Here is a 23,411-nt window from a genome sequence, read left to right as displayed (position 1 = left end):
TTTTCTGTTTGTCTCCAGTCATTGATGGTCCTTCCAACATCCTTGTTCGAGATGTGTCTGACACAGTCGCTTTTGTGGAATGGACCCCACCAAGAGCCAAGCTTGACTTCATCCAGTTACAGTACGGACCAACCAATGGGGAGGGGGAGAAGACCACGTTCCGTCTGCAGCCTCCTCTGAGTCAGTACTCCATGCAAGTCCTTCGGCCAGGCTCACAGTACGAGGTGTCAGTGTGTGGTATCCGTGGTGACACACGCAGTGATCCTGTCAAAACCACCTTTACCACAGGTCTGTACTTTATATAAAGTTGTCAATAAACTTTTCAGTTCTCAGTCCCAACAAGAACACAGCACATTATGCTGAAACTTCTAATGGGTTAAAGAGGACCAAAAAAAAGCTAGTGGAAGATCCTACAATGTAGGCTTTCTATTAGACAAGACGCATAACATTTTTTTCGCACTTTACTCCTGGCGAATTCAATTGCCCAGAGATGCAGCCACTAGGGTGTGTTCAGTAGGTAGTAGCAGTGTTAGGAGTTTTGCTCAAGGTCTCCTCATTGAATTAGTGCTGGCTAACTGAACAGGAAGAGCCGAGATTCGAACCCTGATCTCCAGTGTCAGAGGCAGAGCCCTTAACCAGTACACTGTCCAGCCACTGCTACATGGATTGGTGGGTTAATCACACACCTGCTCCAGCGTAATTCATTAATAACAGAAACACTGTTTCTGTCCATCTGCAAGACAGACATTTTTCCAAGGTTCTGTGCCCCCCCCCCCCCCCTAGCTGCGTTGCCGCTGCCGCCCCAGCTCTACAGCCCCCAACTAGGCTGGGGATGGGGGTAACCACAGCTTCGGAAGACTTTAGAAAATAAAACCTGGGAGAGGGGCGGAATTTGTGACTTTAATGAATTGTGCGTGTGAGTTATTAACCCTACCACCCGATCTGTGCAGCAGTAATAGAGAGCCTTACATTGCAGGCTCTCTACAGTATTTTTCACCATTGGTCCTCTTAAGAAAGGTTTTACTGATTTAACTGATCCTTGTATGTTTGTGGCAATTCCTGATGAAATAAGAATCTTACTCTAACGCACCTGTTTACTCAAGTAGTGGTTTGCACATTCCTTTTTTTCATTATTTATTTATTTACTTGCTTTATGCAACTTGTTAAAGGAAACCTGACGTGAAAAAAAAAAACTCATGATATAATGAATTGGATGTGTAGTACGGATAATGATTAGAACATAAGTAGCAAAGAAAAGTCTTATATTTAGTTATATAGCTTTATTTATAACATTTCATCATTTTGTCATATTTGCAGTTTAGAAGCCACACTCTGTCTTTTAAGCTATAAAAACCAAGCAGAAATAATGACCTTTGGAACTTTCCTGCAGTAAGACCTTCTCTCAAGCACTTTCTTGCCTGTTTAAAGTATACCTGAGAGGGGGGGGGGGGGGCTGTAAATTATACATACTTGGGGCTTCCTCCAGCCCACTCCAGGCTTATTGCTCCCTCACCTTCCTCCTCCTGGATCTTCTGCATTTGGTCCTGGAAAGTCCTCCGGTCCGGTGCGCACTTTGCATGCGCGGCCTGGTGCGACAGGGAAGCACACGCAGCCAAACTGCGCCTGCACCGACTGGCCCCGACTGGAGGAATGTTCGGGGGCCAATTGCAGAAGATCCACGAGGTTGAGGACAGGGAGGGAGCAATAACCTAGAGGAAGCCCCAGGTATGTATAATCCCCCCTTCATCTCAGGTAGACTTGAAGTGCTTCAGAAAAACAGGACTGTATTCTACTGAGTTGGGTGGAAGAACTCAGAGATGGTCTTATACATAGATAACTGACTTTATTTTTTAACTCTTCCTGTATTGGAAAACAGCATGAGACTCTTTTCTTTGCTACTTACAGTATGTTCTATTTCTTAGCTGTAGTACACATACCATTCATTATCTCATACGTTTATTTTTGCTTCAGGTTTGCTTTTATGGAAGTGTAGGCTGTCCTGCAACATTGGTGATTGTACGCTTTAGCAGTGCAGTGTAATTCAGAGATTCACTAATAGAAAGAAAACATGCCTATTTACTGGATCTATAAAGGTGAGCTAGGATGGTAAGTGTGCTCTATGGGGCACTCATGCTTGTTACAGAGAATTCATTACAGCTTTACAGGTTTCGGCTTTACAAAGTGCTGATTCCTACATAAAGAAAGCTGAATAGAAGTTTTCCTAATTAATTAAAAGCCTAAGGAAATGATCTGAAAGTGTTTATGCTCAACTAGGGGGTACTGGTAAAATAAGTGAACATGTTAAGATGACAAATGAGTTGCTTTACTAAGGTTGGAGAGCATCAGTTATCCGTAAAACCTGGACTGGATTTTCTTGTAGCATTTGCTAATGGGAGGCAAAGGTTTGCACCCCTCCTCTGGGCTGTCAGAACATAGTCGGGTGGCTGAATTTAATGGCTATAGAACTGCAGTCATCAACTACCGCAAAATCTGTTTTGTAAATACAAGCTGTCAATGGTTATTAATGAAAACGCTTGCCTGTAGTTTGGTCAAACAGTTGGATGCTGTGGTATAGCACAAGTGTGGGCTGCAAACTTAATGGTGGCCACTAATGATCCAATTTTTTCACCCAATCTTACCATTTATATATAATATAAGGGAACTGCCTAAATTATCCATTCAATATATTCACTCAGTTTACCCTTCTACTACCTAGATTTGGTAAAAAAAAGATTGGATCATTAGTGGCCACCTTAAGCTGCTTAAAAGCAAATACTTTTCCAAAAACCCAGTCCATTCTTGCTGGCCAATTTATGTTCTCTAAGCTAATAATGTTAGACCCAATGTTTCCCAAAATAATGAATTCTAATTCTAGATGACTTTTATAGTAATTTACGTGATCCTGTTCAATAACGCTACCTGGGCCCATATTGCTAAAGACATTAGCAAAAAGGTTGTACAAATAAAAGGAAGCAATAGATTAGCACTGTGGGGGTGGGGGGGGGGGGGGGTGAGGGGAGTAACATAAGCACCAATTAGCTATGTAGCCCATAACTTTTCACCACTTGTCAATACAAAACGTAGCCAAGACAGTATTGTCAAAATTATTTTGTTGTTTGCTGGTGGCTTAAGACATTTTGATGAGGAGTGAAAATATCATCTAGAAGAAAAAATGAATGAAGTACGGATGTCTGTGCATCTGAATGAGGCATTGAGGCCAAGTGTATAGGTGGTCTAATTACATCTGAACAGAGCGATCTGTAATATTTGTGTTTCGGAGATGCCCAGGTACACCTTCCGCGCTCTGATATTCTCATTGGCATGACGGCCCTTTCCTCACCTGTCCATAAACCTGTAAATTCCTAATGGCTATTATTCATAAAGCATGATGCGGAAATGCTTAAAACAGCTGACTTTACCGCCCACGTAGCAAATTCAGCATTTATAAAGGCTCCTTCCGCATGAAAAGCTGACCTTACCGAGCAGAGCCATAAATCACCGCCTTTTGCGGTGATTATCATAAAAAATTTAACAAAATGTAAATTCATAAAGATTAGAACAAGCGGTGTGAGGTCGGGAAGTACTGCTCCCTCTGATGTGGCGATAACAATGTTAAGTGAATGGAGACACAGACCTCCCAGGCAGCTGCAGTAGAGCGGAACACGGAGAAATGTATCAACTCGGCTGCCTCCGTGTCTCCGCAAGCCTACGGCCAGCCTAGTTCGGGGAATCTCCGCACTGTTACCGCACCTGGATACATTTTTATGAATGAGCAGCCAGAAGTCTAAAACACCGACAGCGGTGTTTTCCCGCACAGACTCTCTTTACCGACATAGGTTTATGAATGATAGCCAATATGTACGGTATCTCAGAGGTGCCAATTTGTAGCTTCACGTCGGTCCAAGCCTGAAACTCCATCAATTTCTAAATCCACTTATTTTAAGCCTGCCGCTATCTGGAGTCAGGCGGCTGGCGTTACGCCACGCCGGGGTTTACGCTTCCTGCTGGGTATTAAATTGCTCAACAGAGTTTCCTTGCTGTTGTTATTTTCTGTTGTTCTGAAAGTCAAGAACATAGATTTCAAGCTTAAAGACTGAAACACACAACCTTCTCCCCCCCCCCCCCCCTCGTTTTATTTAAGGCATTGCTCATGTTTTTGAAGCAATAAGAAGATTCCAATGCTGAATATGTTAATGCCTTTTCATGCCAAGGGATCCATTTACCAGCCATGTTATTAGCATCTGCAAGCTTCCACTTGTGCATTGTGTGCAAATCTGTAAATATTCCATGCTTTCATCTGTTGTGAGCAGTGACACGGGTTGCAGAGGAGCAGGAGCAGCACATGCTAGATGGCACCTTGGAAATGTTAATTGTGCATCTCATGGAGAAAATGAAGGACAAATTGTTGTCTTCCTAAACGGTTACATCTGCTCAAGGTTCCGCTGAATGCATTGTAGGGAATCCAAGTTTTAATCATAACATACTAATAATACCAGTCAATAAGGGGAAAAAAAGCAACGTATTTTCTCATTAAAATCATATCTGTGATGTTTTGGCATAAATCTATTTTTATGAACATATTTTTGAAAAACATATTATTGGAAGAAGAGCCACAATTTCTTGCCACGAGCATCATATTAACATTCAAAACCCAGAACTAAAAAAAAAACATACTGTAAATACTACATCTAACTATATATTGTATAAAGAGACCAGCTGGTCACTTTTAAAGGAAATATCCAGAGTGATAATCCAAGATACAGCTGTAATCAGCCTGTGCCGGGACCTTCACCAGCTGCACAACCAAGGCTGTTTTCAGACATAGGTAAACTAGGCAGATGCCTAGGCAGCCTCCTGTGCAAAGTGCTGTGCAGAACAATGCTAGATGTTAAATGAATGAAATGATGGAGTAGTAATCTGTTAATACTTAAAGGGAACCTAAACTGAGAAGGATATGGATTTTTCCTTTTAAAATAATACCAGTTGCCTGACTCTCCTGCTGATCCTGTGTCTCTAATACTTTTAGCAACAGCCCCTGAACAAGCATGCAGATCACGTGCTCTGACTGAAGTCAGACTGGATTAGCTGCTTGCTTGTTTCAGGTGTGTGATTCAGGCACTGCTGGAGCCAAAGAGATCAGCAGGACTGCCAGGCAACTGGGATTGTGTAAAAGGAAACATCCATAGCCCTCTCAGTTTAGGTTCCCTTTAAAGCAGATCTCAAGCCCACAAGTTAAAATCTGGCAGACTTCCGGTAAAAGAAAGTTAGGCTAGATTCACAGTGGGACGTTGCGTGATGATGCCACGTTAAAGTCGCACCGCAAGCTTACAACGCAACGCGCCCAAAAAGTGGCAACGCAGCGTTACCGTCGCATACAGCAGATACAGTAAAAAATACAGGCAATGAAAAGTATGCTTTCAAGTCATTACTGAGCATATGCAAACAGTCCAACGCAGCTAATAACGTGTATAACGCACTGCATGCAGTACTTTTACTTAACGTGCAGCGTTAGTCACCAACGCAACGTGTGCACTGTGAACAGGGCATTGATTTTTCATTGCAGTGAGTTATTCTGCGTTAAATTCTGTTTTAACGCGCGCCTTTAACGTCCCACTGTGAACCTAGCCTGATAGTTACCTGCGCTGCCTTCTCCTTCAAAGCGGCCCACAGACCTCAAAACACACGACTTCTGGCGCGTGGCTCCGCCTCCCCGAGGAAAAATGCCAAGATGTTCACTGGAGTACACATCTTGGCGCTGTTCTCTGTGTGGGGAGTGGAGGCGGGGCCACATGCAGGAAGTCTTTGGGACGGCTTAGTGGGACAAGGCAGGGCAGGTAACTATAACTTTCTTTTACAGGAAGGCTGCTAGATTTGAACTTGCGGGCTGGAGATCCTCTTTAAACTGGCAAATGTACCATAAATGTGCGAAATAATTAAAAATAGTTTTTACATGTTTTCTTGATTAATTTTGGCAGTAACTTTGTAATTCAAGGTCAATATTCAGCAAAAGAGAAACCCATGATATACATAGTTTGTATAATGCTTTTTATAGCGGCTGCACACCTCCACAGTAATTATGGGATGACAACTAATAAGTACAAAAGAGACGGCACACCACTAGCTGCAAAAAGTTGCTGTGTATTGCGGAACAGGAGCACTACATGTTACGGACACGCAGGTCCTTCATCAGGTATTTATTGCACCTGATGAAGGACCTGCGTGTCCGTAACATGTAGTGCTCCTGTTCCGCAATACACGGTAACCTTTTGCAGCCAGTGGTGCGCCGTCTCTTTTGTACTTATTGGTTGGCTAGGTGACTGTTTGAGGAATCCGGTCGAGGCTTGGCACTGGCAATCCATCAGGTTTCACACACCTGAACAGCTGTGTCCCTGGCAACATACTAGGAGTTATGGGAAGAGGCTGCAAGGTGCATGCTACAGATACAGATAATGTTGCAGCCTTTATATAATAACTTGCTTTGGCAACTTTTTTTTTTTGGGGGGGGGGGGGGGGTTGACTGCGTGTGTGTGTGTGTGTTTGATAATGTACATTTCACCTAGTATCATAATTACCATAGAAGGCCCTGGGGTAGGCCTGAAAGATAAATCAAATTTAAACCGAAATCGTGATCACCAAGATCACAATTTCAGAATCGTCAAAGTGGCAATTATCGTGATCATGTCATTTCCACATGGGGGAAGTTTGTATAAGTGGCGTAAACTTCCCCAAAGTCCAGGCGTGTGCGCCCCGCAGCATTGGACATACCTTCCACATGGGTCCAACGCCGTCCGTCCTCTATCGCCGTCTGCCAGCTCTTGTGCTTGCCAAAACTCCAGGTTCCTGGATGTCACATACAGGAAGTATTCCGTGCATTAGAGCTTGCAGGAGGTGAAGTGGATAGACGGGCATCGCTGGACCATGCTGGAAGCTATGTACAGAACTGATGCAGCTTGGGGACAGAGGAGGCACAGAGAGACACAGAGTGGGCACAGAGAGAGACAGAGAACCAGAGCAGCACAGAGACACAAAGGGAGCACAAAGAGAGACGGGGAAAGAGGGGGAAAAAAGGGGGGAAGGGATAAAGCTTGATTTGAAGGAAATCGTGAATCGAATTGAAATCGCAATTTCAGACAGAAATCGCTCAATTCAATTTTTTCCTAAAATCGTTCAGGCCTACCCTGGGGGCAGCAACTGAAACACTTCCTTGACAGAAACCGTGTGAAGCCTTAAACGGATCCTACATTTTGGTTGCCTAGTCACAAAACATTTTATGATTGTTTTGGGCCGCAGGAATTTCCCATCCTGTGCAGTTGATCCCGTTGTGTGCTGTAGAAATCTTTGTAGCCAATTGTCACAGAGTTACAGTATTCACCAGTAACTCCTGCTTCCCGTTCCCTTCCTTGTCCACAGGACAGACTATATGGTCTTGCTAAGCTGAGCTCGCATTTCTGTACTGTCTTCAGCTGAATACTCACCTAGCGATGGATCCGGGAACCTCACAGCAACGCCTCCCGAAGATTGAGCTTTCCCGATCCATCTATCTCCCTGCAGGAACATGTGATATCATGCTACGGCACACGACAGGCACAAGTTTAAGCGGCAACAGCACTTTTCACGGGTCGTTGGGGATCTTAAAGATCTGACCCGCTGCGACGGACGTTATCAGCACGTGTCACAAATGATCGATTGCCGCTTAAAAAATTGCCGGTCGTGGACAAAATCGCGGGGTGGGTACGGGCCTTTAAGCCTGGTACATACATTTTGATTGGCCAATTTTACCACTTCCATTTAGTATGAGAGCTTACCAACACAATCTGTTGTACATAGTAAACAAAATCTGTTGGCCCTCATGCTACACAGAGATGGTAATTTGGTCAGTTATTGACCAATCAAAATTGCATGTGTCTATTTATCCTAAAGGTATGCATGTAGCATATAACTGATGTGCCATTCAACCTAGAGCCAAATTTCTCTCTGATTGAATCTGATCGGAGAGAAATTTGTCAGCTGCCCATACACCGCAGGCCGATTCCTGATCGATTTAATGCTAAAATCAATCCGGGAATCGGCCTTGTGATGCAGCGTCTGCTGCCTCACCCCGACACTGCCCCCTTAATGTTAAATGTCCCCCCGGTGCCCAGTGCAAGTTATACATTACCTGTCCGCGGCCTCCACTTGTCCTCCGCTGCCTCTGGGATTCCTCAGTTCTAGAAACAAGAAAGTAGAAGACTGGCACCATCCAGATGTATATTTTTGTTCTTTACTCCAACATCAAAGCACAAAAGGCGACTTTGATTAAAGAGCAATGATATACATCAGGATGGTGCCGGTCTTCTATTTTCTTGGACATTTGATCAGGAGTGCTGCTTGATCCACCTGGCACAATGACACTGTTTATTTGGGGAGTGCTACACCTATCTCCATCCTCACTATCCCCAGCTTTACCAGAACTCCATCCTCACTATCTCCAGCTGTCCCCACCGCTGTGGCTACACATTACCAGAACTCCATCCTCACTATCTCCAGCTGTCCCCCCGCTGTGGCTATACATTACCAGAACTCCATCCTCGCTATCTCCAGCTGTCCTCACCGCTACGGCTACACATTACCAGAACTCCATCCTCACTATCTCCAGCTGTCCTCACCGCTGCGGCTACACATTACCAGAACTCCATCCTCACTATCTCCAGCTGTCCCCACCGCTGTGGCTACACATTACCAGAACTCCATCCTCACTATCTCCAGCTGTCCCACCGCTACGGCTACACATTACCAGAACTCCATCCTCACTATCTCCAGCTGTCCTCACCGCTGCGGCTACACATTACCAGAACTCCAGCCTCACTATCTCCAGCTGTCCCCACCGCTGTGGCTACACATTACCAGAACTCTATCCTCGCTATCTCCAGCTGTCCTCACCGCTACGGCTACACATTACCAGAACTCCATCCTCACTATCTCCAGCTGTCCTCACCGCTGCGGCTACACATTACCAGAACTCCAGCCTCACTATCTCCAGCTGTCCCCACCGCTGTGGCTACACATTACCAGAACTCCATCCTTACTATCTCCAGCTGTCCTCACCGCTGCGGCTACACATTACCAGAACTCCATCCTCACTATCTCCAGCTGTCCTCACCGCTGTGGCTATACATTGCCAGAACTCCTCCTCATTATCTCCAGCTGTCTCCACCGCTACAGCTACACATTACCAGAACTCCATTCTCACTATCTCCTTTCTGTCCTCACCGCTGTGGCTATACATTGCCAGAACTCCTCCTCACTATCTCCAGCTGTCTCCACCTCTACAGCTACACATTACCAGAACTCCATCCTCGCTATCTCCTTTCTGTCCTCACTGCTGTGGCTATACATTACCAGAACTCCATCCTCGCCATCTCCTGCTGTCCTCACTGCTACAGCTACACATTACCAGTACTCCATGCTCATTTTCTCCTGCTGTCCTCACCGCTGTGACTATACATTACCAGAACTCCATCCTCGCTATCTCCCGCTGTCCCCACCGCTACGGCTACACATTACCAGAACTCCATCCTCGCTATCTTTTGCTGTCCTCACCGCTGCGGCTATACATTGCCAGAACTCCATCCTCGCTATCTCCTGCTGTCCTCACCACTGTGGCTATAAATTTGCAGAACTCTATCCTCACTATGTCCAGCTGTCCCCACCGCTGCCACTATACATTAGCAGAATTCCATTCTCACTATCTTCAGCTGTCCCCACCGCTGCGGCTACAACTTACCAGAACTCCATCCTCACTATCTCCAGCTGTCCCCACCGCTGCGGCTACAACTTACCAGAACTCCATCCTCTCTATCTCCGGCTGTCCCCACCATTACGGCTTCACATTAACAATACTCCATCCTCACTCTCTCCAGCTGTCCTCACCGCTATGGCTACACATTACCAGAACTCTATCCTCACTATCTCCAGCTGTCCTCACCGTTACGGCTACACATTACCAAAACTCCATCCTCACTATCTCCAGCTGTCCCCACCGCTGCGGCTACAACTTACCAGAACTCCATCCTCTCTATCTCCAGCTGTCCCCACCGTTACGGCTTCACATTAACAAAACTCCATCCTCACTCTCTCCAGCTGTCCCCACTGCTACGGCTACACAATTATCAGAACCCCATCCTCACTATCTCCAGCTGTCCCCACTGCTGCGGCTACACATTACCAGAACTCCATCCTCACTATCTCCAGCTGTCCCCACCGCTACGGCTTTACATTACCAGAACTCCATCCTCACTATCTCCAGCTGTTCCCACCACTACGGCTACACATTACCAGAACTCTATCCTCACTATCTCCAGCTGTCCTCACCGTTGCGGCTGCACATTACCAGAACTCCATCCTCACTATCTCCAGCCGTCCCCGCTGCTACTGCTACACATTATCAGAACTCTATCCTCACTATCTCCAGCTGTCCTCACCGTTGCAGCTACACATTACCAGAACTCCATCCTCAATATCTCCAGCTGTCCCCACCACTATTGAATTGGGCTACATATTACCAGAACTCCATCCTCGTTATCCCCACCATTATGGAGTTAGCGTCCAAATGAATTGCTCCAGCCATTCATACCTAGTGCAGTGTTTATGAAACATTGAGACCTCAGCATCCATATATCAAAATCTCCTGTGATTATTTTATTCTGATTGTAGCTGCTATAAATCCTACGAAATATTCTGGTCACAATTTTGTGCCGGCCCATTGGTGAGGAAGAAGTAAAGTCTCTATATATACAATGATGGTCTTAGGCCTCTTTCTCATGGATGGCTGAGCAGTCTTCCTGTGGCTTTTCTAATTGAAAAACTTTAGAGTAACTGCCTAGTAAATGACTACTGTAGAAATATACGGGAACATCACATATAGCTCATACTGCAGTCATCATATCATTCAATAGCACCATGGTTGCCGAGTGATAGAAAAAATTCAGAAATAGCATCTCGGGTTGGTACATGCCTCCTTAATGCTGCTCAGATTTATACAATCATTGTTCAGTGATCAGCTACGTGTTCAGAAGGTCCAACTAATCATCCTACCTAATAAAAGCTCTGTGTCTCTCCGTCCCCTGTCCCTGTGTCCGTGCTTTTGCGCTACTGCGCGGGCGACCGTTGGGACAAGAGGAGGACGCGGGCGGGTGTGCGTGTGCAGATGGAGCAGGGGTGCGCTGACATGTGGCGGTCACAGGCGGGAGGGGAGGTGGGTTGTGAGTGTGACCTAGAGCCCGTTTTTAAACCGGCTTAGGTTTTCAAGTACTTTATAAAGTTAAAATGAACCCGAGGTGAACATAAACTGATGAGATAAACAATTATATTTTCCCTCCTACTCCTAAAAATGACTTTTTTTAAAGTATCCCAGGATTCTCTTTTACCGTATATATAGTCATTTACAAAGTAGGTTGAATGTTTTAATGTCTCTAATCAATGGCAGCCTATTAAGTGTCCCAGAGTTAGAAAAAGTTCACTAAGTCATGCATTTTATCTCTCCCTGCCCTCAGAAGTTGTATTCTGACAGGAAAACCTTTATGGCTGTCATTTGCTGATCAGCGATGTTTACTATATTCCTGGCAAGGTACCAACAAGACAGAAGCTGTCACTTCCATGCCTAGAAATGAAATCTTTCAGGCAACAAACTAAAACAAATAAAACAGCCTGGTCGGCAATATGTTTTGTACTGTGCATACACGTTTATCTCATCATGTCACATGTTGCCTCAGGTACACATTATTAAGGATTTAAAGGCGGGACAGGATGGTCTCCTAGTCTATGTGTTCCAGCTGGATATAAGGAGTACCAGAAATGGCCCACAGAACTTAGCATTCAGAACTTAGCAGGTGCTTCCATAGGATCAAACTGGGATATTGCCTAGGGCCCCAATCTCCATAAGGGCCCCACGAGTCAGAGACTTTATAGGTCACCAGTTTACAGTCAGTAGACTATGAAAATAAAAGGTGTCCCACATCTATTTTGCCCTGGGTCCTATTTAACCTAAAACCACCCCTCATTGCTAAGCAAACACTCACATTTAGTTCCAGGGTTGTTTCATGCAGCAGCAAGGTAGTAATAGTGAATGCCGGGATTGAACATCCACAATGAATGAGGCCATCGTTTGCACACATGGGGCGTTTGCACATACCTAGATGCATGCCTTATACTCCACCAATGAGACTTCAGGCAACCTATAAACACCCATCAATGTCATTTTATACAAAAGGAGAATCAAAGTGGTGTCACGAAGCTTTCTGTTTACATAAACAATACAGTGCAGAGAAGGTTAAAGCTGAACTCCCTGCTGTTATGTTTGCAGACGGTATATTGCATTGAATACTGTGTCTTTACAAGAAACCTGAAATATTTTTTACACAGATTTTTTTTCTCACACAGAGCTTGATGCCCCGAAAAATCTGCGTGTTATGGGGCGCGCCTCAACAACGCTGGAGCTGGAGTGGGATAACAGTGAGGCTGATGGCGAGGGGTACCGGGTTGTCTTCAGTACCTTGGCGGGGGATCAGTACCATGAGCTCAGAGTGCCACGCAACCCTGGCCAGATGACCAAAGCCACGCTTACTGGTGAGTGACAACTGCCACAGTTCTCCCACACTGTTAGTAACTTGTGTGTCACTGTAATGGCCTTTACTGTGTCTTAAAGAGAACCTACCTGGAGCTTCTTTCAGCCCCCAGTAGTCCTCCTAATCCCTTGCCGTCGTTCTGTACTCTTTTATTCAGCATCTATGCTCCTTAAAAATTGCTACATGAGCGCGATCGAGGAGGCGCAGGGGGCTCAGTGGCTGAATAGGACAGAGTGAAATGATGGTGAGGGACGTGGACAACTGCAGGGGGCTGGGAGAAGCCCCAGGTAAGTTAAACTGGCCACTTTTATTTCACTTTAGGTCCCCTTTAATATCACCTAAAACCATACGGTTGTTGTAAATAAAAAAAATTAGACAAAGCTTATAGCAGAGTCCCTGTTATTGCAATTTTTAAAGTGCCCCTGCAGTGAGAGGAATTTGGAGGCCTCTGTATGTATTTTATTTTAAACAGTGGCAGTTGCCTGTTACTGTGACTAAAATTTGAATATGCTAGCTGCAGGTAGTACTGCACAGGCGCAGAACACTTCTGGCAATGGGACCGAGATGAGGGCGCGAGCATGCACAGTACAGCTCGATTGGCAGGACTGAAGCCTTTGTACCGGGGAAGATTTAAGATGAACGGAGCCACCTGGGTGGATGGCGAGGGAGCCTACTGTGCACATGCGGCTGGAAGAACGAAGCAGTGAATTAGGGCGCATGTAGCGAGTGGAATAATTGAGTGCCGCCATAGGTGACAATTTGAAATATTGTTATTTAGGTGCCGGAGCAGAAATCGGGGGGCCCGTTATACATTGGGCACTTTTTCCTGGAAGTGTGCCTGCGGTGTGGGGGTGAGGGTTCAGTTTAGGTAGCTGGGGGGGGGGGGGTTAGGCAGTACATAGGTAGTTTGTGGGGGGGTGGAGGGTTAGGCGTCAGGTAGATTGTTTGTGCAGGAGGTTTTTAAGGGTTAAGCTTTACGTAGATAGTTTGTGTGTTGGTGTGTGTGGGGGGGTTAAGGGTTAGGTGGAGGGGATTTTGTGTGAGCGTAGGGTTAGGTTTGGCCATAGTAAAATATCGGTATTTAATACCAATATTTTACTATCGTCTTCATTGGTTGCCCAAATTTCCAGGTGCCTTTATTTGATGTATGCTTGGAGGAAGACTCAGGTTAACCTTTTTGGGACCGCCGTATGTAAATCTTATGCCACTCTTGTGGCTGCCCTAGGCTAATGCGGTGTAGGATTTACGCCACTCACTATTTCTGCTCCCGACGCGATCGTGCACACCCGAGAGGGGAGATAAAGCCGTCATATGACAACTGACATTACCCCTCAGTGATCAGGAGCCATCGCGAGTGGTCCTGATCACCAGATCACTACGATAGCCAGCGGATCATAGTGATCATTGTTAGTGATGCGGCAGTAGGGGGGGAAAGAAGAGGATCCACTCGCCTTCCTGCTGTTCCCCCCCGGCGATCGGCGCTCCCCTCCGCTCTGGATGGTATATCCGCTCGCTTTGATGTAAGTGTAGGGTCCCGGCTTGATGACGTCAGGGAGGAGGGGTCCACAGCTGCTCATCGCTGGAGCCTGGGAGGTGAGTAAAGGCTGAAGGCTATATGGGGGACACCTGACCACACGGGACAATATACCTACCCAGCCACACTGGCGATCCAGCTACCTAACCCCCCAAATGCGCCCCCCCATGCAAAGTCCTTAAAGGGATACTGTAGGGGGTCGGGGGAAAATGAGTTAAAGTTACCCTGGGCTTCTAATGGTCCCCCGCAGGCATCCTGTGCCCGTGCAGCCACTCACCGATGCTCCAGCCCCGCCTCCGGTTTACGTCTGGAATTTCAGACTTTAAAGTCTGAAGACCACTGCACCATTGCCGTGTCCTCGCTTCCCCTGATGTCACCAGGAGCGCACAGCGCAGGCACAGACCATACTGGGCCTTGCGCAGTACGCTCCTGGTGCCATCAGCGGAAGTGAGGACACGGCAACGCAGGCGCAGTGGTTTTCAGACTTTAAAGTCTGAGATTCCAGAAGTGAACCAGAGTCGGGGCCGGAGCACTAGGGAGTGGCTGCGCGGGCACAGGATGTCTGCGGGGGACCATTAGAAGCCCCGGGTAACTTTAACTCATTTTCCCCTGACCCCCCTACAGTGTCCCTTTAAGGGGGGTTAAGCAGCCAGTCCCCAAAGGGTTAAGTATAAAATCTTCTATTTAAATCATCGCAGGTTTCCTTAAGGCTGCTTACACACAGGGACGTTACAGGCGCACGTTAGTGCAGCCTGTAACACTCCCCCAACGTACAGCAATGTAACACAAGTGGGCTGTTCACACTGCCCACGTTGCGTTACATGTAACGCTGCACGTTCTTCCGAAAGTTCAGCATGCTACGGCGTTACAGCGGCTTAAGCCGCGTTAGACTGTTTGCACATGCTCAGTCATGTTGGGGAGGAGCGGAGAGCGGCCAGGCACATGGCTAATTAATATTCACTGCATGTTGTGACGTGCAGTGTTTACTTCCTGGTGCGGCCGCTCTGTGCGGCGATTGGCCGGCTGGACCACGTGTTTCCGCATGCGTCCAAGAGTACGCATCACGGCATCACGGACGCCAGAGTGAGCTGCACAGCGCTCTCTCTGACGTCCACATCGAAGAGCACCAGGCCTTGCGTTGGGTGCACATTATGTGACCTTAACGTAGCACCTAACGCAACGCCTTGGTGTGCAAGTAGCCTTAAGGTTTGTGATTTAGACCTTACTGAAGCCAAAAAGATCAGCAGGACAGCCAACTGGCATTGTTTAAAAATGAATCAATATGGCAGCCTCCATATCCCTCACATGCAGGCTCAATTTAAAGTGTTATCTTTGAAAACGACATACTGTAGTGTTTAATATTTTGTTCATAGTACTGTTGAGCCTTTTCTATTCACTCATTGCTCTGAAGCACAATATGGGAATGCAGACACCTAAACAAGCACACTGGAAGAAAGTAAAGGTGGCCATACATTCGCGAGTCAGCCGATTGATCATCCGATTCAGTTATTATAATAGATCGGGAATCGGCCTGCGGCGTATGGGCAGGCAACAGATCTTGTTCTCTTATCAGTTTCCATGGGAGAGAGATCTGTCTCTTGGTCGATCTGTACATACATCGTCTGATGTGTGGGCAGCTTAAGTGTTATCTGTTTGGTCAGCAATAAACACCACCAATAACAGGCCAATAAGCACCCAGCAGTGACCATAACAGCTACTTTTTCTGACACATCATGAGACTATAGGCCCAATCCATTGCACTTGTTCTCCTAAGTTTTCTCCTAGTAGATCATTTTTCATCTTTTGTTTAAATAACTTTTCAGCTCTCTAATTGCAAAAGTACCAAAAAGTAGGTGAGAAAGTGCTGTCAAAATTATTCTGAGCATTTTAACCACTTGCCGACCGCACGCTTATACCGTGCGTCGGCAAAGTGGCAGCTGCAGGACCAGCGACGCAGTACTGCGTCGCCAGCTGCAGGCTGATTAATCAGGAAGCAGCCGCTCGCGCGAGCGGCTGCTTCCTGTCAATTCACGCAGGGGGGCTCCGTGAATAGCCTGCGGGCCGCTGATGGCGGCTCGCAGGCTAAATGTAAACACAAGCAGAAATAATCCGCTTTGTTTACATTGTGCGGCGCTGCTGCGCAGCAGCGCCGTAAGGCAGATCGGCGATCCCTGGCCAATCAGCGGCCGGGGATCGCCGCCATGTGACAGGGGACGTCCCGTCACTGGCTGCACAGGACGGATAGCGTCCTGTGCAGCCCCGATCTCCGGGGGGGGAGCAGGTAGGAGAGGGAGGGGGGAATTTTGCCGCGGAGGGGGGCTTTGAGTTGCCCCCCCCCCGCCAGCCACACGCAGGCAGAAGAGATCGGACCCCCCCAGCACATCATCCCCCTAGTGGGGAAAAAAGGGGGGCGATCTGATCTCTCTGCCTGTTACCTGATCTGTGCTGGGGGCTGCAGAGCCCACCCAGCACAGATCACTAAACACAGCGCTGGTCCTTAAGGGGGGGGGTAAAGGGTGGGTCATCAAGTGGTTAATTCTTGTTGGTGGCTTAAAAGGCATTTTATTGATAAGATGTGAAAATATCACCTAAAGAGAGTGAATTGGATTGATCCTCACATGCTCAAAACAATTTCATGTCAGCTTAGTGGGTAGCCACATAGACTGCCAGCACATACCCCAGTATGCTGTGCTGCACAGGCTTCTGAAGGAGAACAGGGGGCAGATACTGCTAGAGATACCAGCTCACAGAGTTGTGCGGGAGGGGGGGGGGGGGGCTGTAACTGTTGGCAGAGATTGCAGAGTGCACTGTAACATCTGGAAATGACAAAGATTGGGGTCAGCACTGTGACTCCTGCTCTCCACAGTGATGCTGTTCTTCTCTTTGCCCTCTTTTACCTACTTTCTGTTCCTACAGTCACCCATCTCCTCCTTCTTCCTGGCTTTGTATGTTTGATGCTGTCCTACTCGATGCAGGATGTGTCTTTTAGAGACGGTATACCTTGACTTTCATGCTACCAATCACAGTACAGAAAGCATTCCATTGTGTCGGAACGTACCGCACCCGGGAACACTTTATCGCAGGGCACGCGCAGTTTCCAGTCCGGGTAATTGTGTTGGAGCCACTAGGGACGTTTTTATTCATTTAAAGAAACCAGGCACAGGCCTAGGGTGACACCTGCAGGAGGGGGCACCACAAAGCTTTTCTTATGTCTTGCTTTATTAAACCTACACACAACTTCCAGTTCCGTTAAGAGAGGGATAGGTAATGATTTTAGCACCTAAATGGGCACTGCTGGTTAGCATAATGTAGGAGATCAGAACAGCCTAACAATGAAATGGCAGGTACTATTAATCATCATATTAAGCTGCAATCTTAGATTTGGTTTGCGCTGATTGTTGTGGATCTTTCCAAGGCAATATTTCGACCTGTAAAGACTCAGGCTGTCATAAACAGTATATATGTATTTTCTAATGTATAAAGTGGCTAAACACCCCTTTACTAGGTGTTTGTTAGGTGGATTCCATGATTTTGTCCTGGTGAGGTCTGTCCTATTAATTAAATATTGGTGCCCACATAACTAACTAATGTAAGACATGATCTCTCTATTATCAAGATTTGGAGGCAATAGGTGCCTTCCCTGAAGCACCAAAATGGCTGGAAACAGCTCTGGGAGCCACCGAAAGGGACCCCCACAACTCGCGTCCAGCGTTGGGAATGCGTGCACAGCATTGCGTTTTGCACGCTTTGTCTGGTGTGAAAGAGCCTGAGCTCTACGGTCTCAGGACTTTCAGTCATTCAGGGGCACAAGCGAGTTCCCGGTCTCTAAGCATCTTTTATACAGTAAGGGGTATATTCAGTAAAAAACTGTAAAAAGTCAGTGTGCATACAGCATATATAAATGTCACCAGCCATTATACAAACTACATAAAAACATATTACAGAGCATGTGTGCCATAATAACCCCCATGACCCCTGCGACTGCGAGGGGCCTAAGGGGGCCCATTACTCTCTCTTCTCCCTTTATGCAGTCACACAGCGCGCACATACTTGTGTTGCCCCGCCTCCATTCCCTAAAGAGGAGGGGTCGGAAACGCAGTGACATTATGTGCATGCAGCACTGCTCTCATTAAAGAGGGCCTGGGGGTCACAGAGGCAGGCCACACTTGGGGGGGAGGTATTTTTTTAAGCATGGAGCCCCACAAAGTTTTTGCAGGGGGCGCATGCATCCTTGTTATGCCCCTGATATGGTTTCCTTAATTCCCCCCCCCCCCAAAAAAAAAACTACCATTGTGAACCCAGCCTTAATGTGATGGGCTTTAGATTCTAAGCTCGCAAGGGCAGGGCTCTCTCCACTTTTGTCTCTTGGAATTCGTTGTACATTTTATTCATCATGATACTTTTTATCACTTTCATTACCGATTTTATTTTTTGTCACCAACTATGTATTTGGTATATTGGTGTACACCATTGTCTGTATTATGTATCCAGTTTTCGTTTCTTACTTTGTACAGCACCACAGAATATGTTTGCGCTTTATAAATTAACAATAATAATAGGCTGTTTAACTGAGCAGTGAGTAAGCTTAGGGGTTTAAAGTGTAGCTACAATCAAAACCTTTAGCTAATTTGTTGAATATCAGTTTAATTATGAAATAAAGACAAAACGCAAAGCATACATTATAAATACATTGTGTTTATTATTGGTTTATATATATATATATATATATATATATATATATATATATATATATATATATATATATATATATATATATATATATATATATATATATATATATATATATATATATTTATCTATATATATAATAGACTAAGTGCCTCAACCTTCAAACAAGAAGAAGAAGTACTTTGCATGAGAAAATTTATGCGTGCTCAAACACCAAGTTTAAGGCCTCTTTTCCACGGACTGTTGAGCTGTGTGCTCAGCAAGCAGTTACCAGGCAGCAGTGAGCAGATACCAGGCAGCAACAAGCAGTTACCAGGCAGCAGCAAGCAGTTATCAGGCAGCAGTGAGCAGATACCAGGCAGCAACAAGCAGTTACCAGGCAGCAGCAAGCAGTTACCAGGCAGCAGTGAGCAGATACCAGGCAGCAGCAAGCAGTTACCAGGCAGCAGCAAGTAGAGTTGGGCCGAACGGTTCGCCGGCGAACGTGGTTCGCGCGAACGTAGGTGGTTCGCGTGCGGGTACCGCACGCGAACCTTTTGCGGAAGAAGTTCGGTTCGCCCCATAATGCACTGAGGGTCAACTTTGACCCTCTACATCACAGTCAGCAGGCCCAGTGTAGCCAATTAGGCTACACTAGCCCCTGGAGCCCCACCCCCCCTTATATAAGGCAGGCAGCGGCGGCCATTACGGCCACTCGTGTGCCTGCATTAGTGAGAGTAGGGCGAGCTGCTGCAGTCTCTCATATAGGGAAAGATTAGTTAGGCTTAACTTCTTCCTGGCTGCATACCTGTTCTGTTCAGTGAGCCCTCAGCCCACTGCATACCTGTACTGTGATCCTGCCACTCCATACCTGTTCAGTGATCCTGCCACTGCATACCTGTTCTGTTCAGTGAGCCCTCAGCCCACTGCATACCTGTACTGTGATCCTGCCACTGCATACCTGTTCAGTGATCCTGCCACTGCATACCTGTTCAGTGATCCTGCCACTGCATACCTGCTCTGTTCAGTGAGCCCTCAGCCCACTGCATACCTGTACTGTGATCCTGCCACTCCATACCTGTTCAGTGATCCTGCCACTGCATACCTGTTCTGTTCAGTGAGCCCTCAGCCCACTGCATACCTGTACTGTGATCCTGCCACTCCATACCTGTTCAGTGATCCTGCCACTGCATACCTGTTCAGTGATCCTGCCACTGCATACCTGTTCTGTGAACCCGCCACTGTATACCTGTTCTGTTCAGTGGACCCGCCACTGTATACCTGTTCTGTGAACCCGCCACTGTATACCTGTTCTGTTCAGTGGACCCGCCACTGTATACCTGTTCTGTTCAGTGGACCCGCCACTGTATACCTGTTCTGTTCAGTGGACCCGCCACTGTATACCTGTTCTGTTCAGTGGACCCGCCACTGTATACCTGTTCTGTTCAGTGGACCCGCCACTGTATACCTGTTCTGTGAACCCGCCACTGTATACCTGTTCTGTTCAGTGGACCCGCCACTGTATACCTGTTTAGTGAACACGCCACTGCATACCTATTGTGTTCAGTGATCCTGCCACTGCATACCTGTTCTGTGGACCCGCCACTGTATACCTGTTCTGTTCAGTGGACCCGCCACTGTATACCTGTTCTGTTCAGTGGACCCGCCACTGTATACCTGTTCTGTTCAGTGGACCCGCCACTGTATACCTGTTCTGTGAACCCGCCACTGTATACCTGTTCTGTTCAGTGGACCCGCCACTGTATACCTGTTTAGTGAACACGCCACTGCATACCTATTGTGTTCAGTGATCCTGCCACTGCATACCTGTTCTGTGGACCCGCCACTGTATACCTGTTCTGTTCAGTGGACCCGCCACTGTATACCTGTTCTGTTCAGTGGACCCGCCACTGTATACCTGTTTAGTGAACACGCCACTGCATACCTATTGTGTTCAGTGATCCTGCCACTGCATACCTGTTCTGTGGACCCGCCACTGTATACCTGTTCTGTTCAGTGGACCCGCCACTGTATACCTGTTCTGTTCAGTGGACCCGCCACTGTATACCTGTTCTGTTCAGTGGACCCGCCACTGTATACCTGTTCTGTTCAGTGGACCCGCCACTGTATACCTGTTCTGTTCAGTGGACCCGCCACTGTATACCTGTTCTGTGAACCCGCCACTGTATACCTGTTCTGTTCAGTGGACCCGCCACTGTATACCTGTTTAGTGAACACGCCACTGCATACCTATTGTGTTCAGTGATCCTGCCACTGCATACCTGTTCTGTGGACCCGCCACTGTATACCTGTTCTGTTCAGTGGACCCGCCACTGTATACCTGTTCTGTTCAGTGGACCCGCCACTGTATACCTGTTCTGTTCAGTGGACCCGCCACTGTATACCTGTTCTGTGAACCCGCCACTGTATACCTGTTCTGTTCAGTGGACCCACCACTGTATACCTGTTTAGTGAACACGCCACTGCATACCTATTGTGTTCAGTGATCCTGCCACTGCATACCTGTTCTGTGGACCCGCCACTGTATACCTGTTCTGTTCAGTGGACCCGCCATTGTATACCTGTTCTGTTCAGTGGACCCGCCACTGTATACCTGTTTAGTGAACACGCCACTGCATACCTATTGTGTTCAGTGATCCTGCCACTGCATACCTGTTCTGTGGACCCGCCACTGTATACCTGTTCTGTTCAGTGGACCCGCCACTGTATACCTGTTCTGTTCAGTGGACCCGCCACTGTATACCTGTTCTGTTCAGTGGACCCGCCACTGTATACCTGTTCTGTTCAGTGGACCCGCCACTGTATACCTGTTCTGTTCAGTGGACCCGCCACTGTATACCTGTTTAGTGAACACGCCACTGCATACCTATTGTGTTCAGTGATCCTGCCACTGCATACCTGTTCTGTGAACCCGCCACTGTATACCTGTTCTGTTCAGTGGACCCGCCACTGTATACCTGTTCTGTGAACCCGCCACTGTATACCTGTTCTGTTCAGTGGACCCGCCACTGTATACCTGTTCTGTTCAGTGGACCCGCCACTGTATACCTGTTCTGTTCAGTGGACCCGCCACTGTATACCTGTTCTGTTCAGTGGACCCGCCACTGTATACCTGTTCTGTGAACCCGCCACTGTATACCTGTTCTGTTCAGTGGACCCGCCACTGTATACCTGTTTAGTGAACACGCCACTGCATACCTATTGTGTTCAGTGATCCTGCCACTGCATACCTGTTCTGTGAACCCGCCACTGTATACCTGTTCTGTTCAGTGAACCCACCGCATCAGTGCGCATACCTGTGCAGTTAAGTGAACCCACCTACCTACGTGAGTGCACGCAGTGTGATATACCACTCCGTGCATACCCAATATGGACAAAACAGGTAGAGGAAGAGGTAGTGGCAGAGGCAGAGGAAGGCCACCCGGCAGGTCTGCGCGAGGTCGTGTAAATGTAATTTCGTGTGGACCTGGCCCACAGTACAGTGCTCGGAAGAAGGCACGTCCCATCACCTCCCAAGATTGTCAGGACGTGGTTGAGTATTTAGCGACACAGAACACCTCATCTTGCTCAGCCACCAGCGCTACTACTAGCACCACTTCCGCTGCATTTGACACTTCGCAAGAATTATTTAGTGTTGAAATCACTGATGCACAGCCATTGTTGTTACAGCCAGATGAATTTTCACCAGCTAATATGTCTGAGTTACGCGGCAACACTATGGATGTAACGTGTCAGGAGGATGAAGGACCTACTGATGGTGCAAGTTTGGATTTGTCTGAGGCAAGCGAAGCTGGGCAGGATGACTACGATGATGACGGTAATAGGGATCCTCTGTATGTTCCCAATAGAGGAGATGAAGAGGGGGACAGTTCAGAGGGGGAGTCAGAGAGTAGTAGGAGGAGAGAAGTTGCTGAAAGAAGCTGGGGCAGCTCTTCGTCAGAAACAGCTGGTGGCAGAGTCCGGCACCATGTATCGCCACCTATGTACAGCCAGCCAACTTGCCCTTCAGCATCAGCTGCTGAGGTCCCCATAGTGCCCACATCCCAGGGTGGCTCAGCGGTGTGGAAATTTTTTAATGTGTGTGCCTCAGATCGGACCAAAGCCATCTGTTCGCTCTGCCAACAAAAATTGAGCCGTGGAAAGGCCAACACTCACGTAGGGACAAGTGCCTTACGAAGGCACCTGGAGAAAAGGCACAAACAGCAATGGGATGGCCACCTGAGCAAAAGCAGCAGCAGCACACAAAAGAAAAGTCACCCTCCTTCTCCTCTTCCTCCTTCAGGTGCATCATCTGCTTCTGCCGCTTTCTCCCTTGCACCTTCACAGGCACCCTCCTCCACTCCGCCTCTGCCCTTGAGCGGTTCCTGCTCCTCTGCCCACAGCAGCAGTCAGGTGTCCGTGAAGGAAATGTTTGAGCGGAAGAAGCCACTTTTGGCCAGTCACCCCCTTGCCCGGCGTCTGACAGCTGGCGTGGCGGAACTGTTAGCTCGCCAGCTGTTACCATACCGGCTGGTGGACTCTGAGGCCTTCCGTAAATTTGTGGCCATCGGAACACCGCAGTGGAAGATGCCAGGCCGCACTTATTT

At 47.4% G+C, this 23,411-nt stretch overlaps 1 protein-coding gene across 4 annotated transcripts in view; it reads left to right on the top strand.

The window, feature by feature from the left end:
* The window catches only part of LOC137520978 (tenascin-R-like), a 1,044,586-nt gene that overhangs the window by 783,665 nt on the left and 237,510 nt on the right, over positions 1–23,411 (top strand). For all 4 annotated transcript variants that reach the window (XM_068239622.1, XM_068239621.1, XM_068239625.1 and 1 more), the window contains 2 exons: positions 19–288; positions 12,418–12,603. In XM_068239622.1, the coding sequence (XP_068095723.1) occupies positions 19–288; positions 12,418–12,603 (456 nt within the window). The remainder of the gene's footprint in view (positions 1–18; positions 289–12,417; positions 12,604–23,411) is intronic.

This window comes from Hyperolius riggenbachi, chromosome 6 (assembly GCF_040937935.1).
Source record: "Hyperolius riggenbachi isolate aHypRig1 chromosome 6, aHypRig1.pri, whole genome shotgun sequence".
NCBI lineage: Eukaryota > Metazoa > Chordata > Amphibia > Anura > Hyperoliidae > Hyperolius > Hyperolius riggenbachi.
This window is presented reverse-complemented; position numbering and strand designations above follow the sequence as displayed.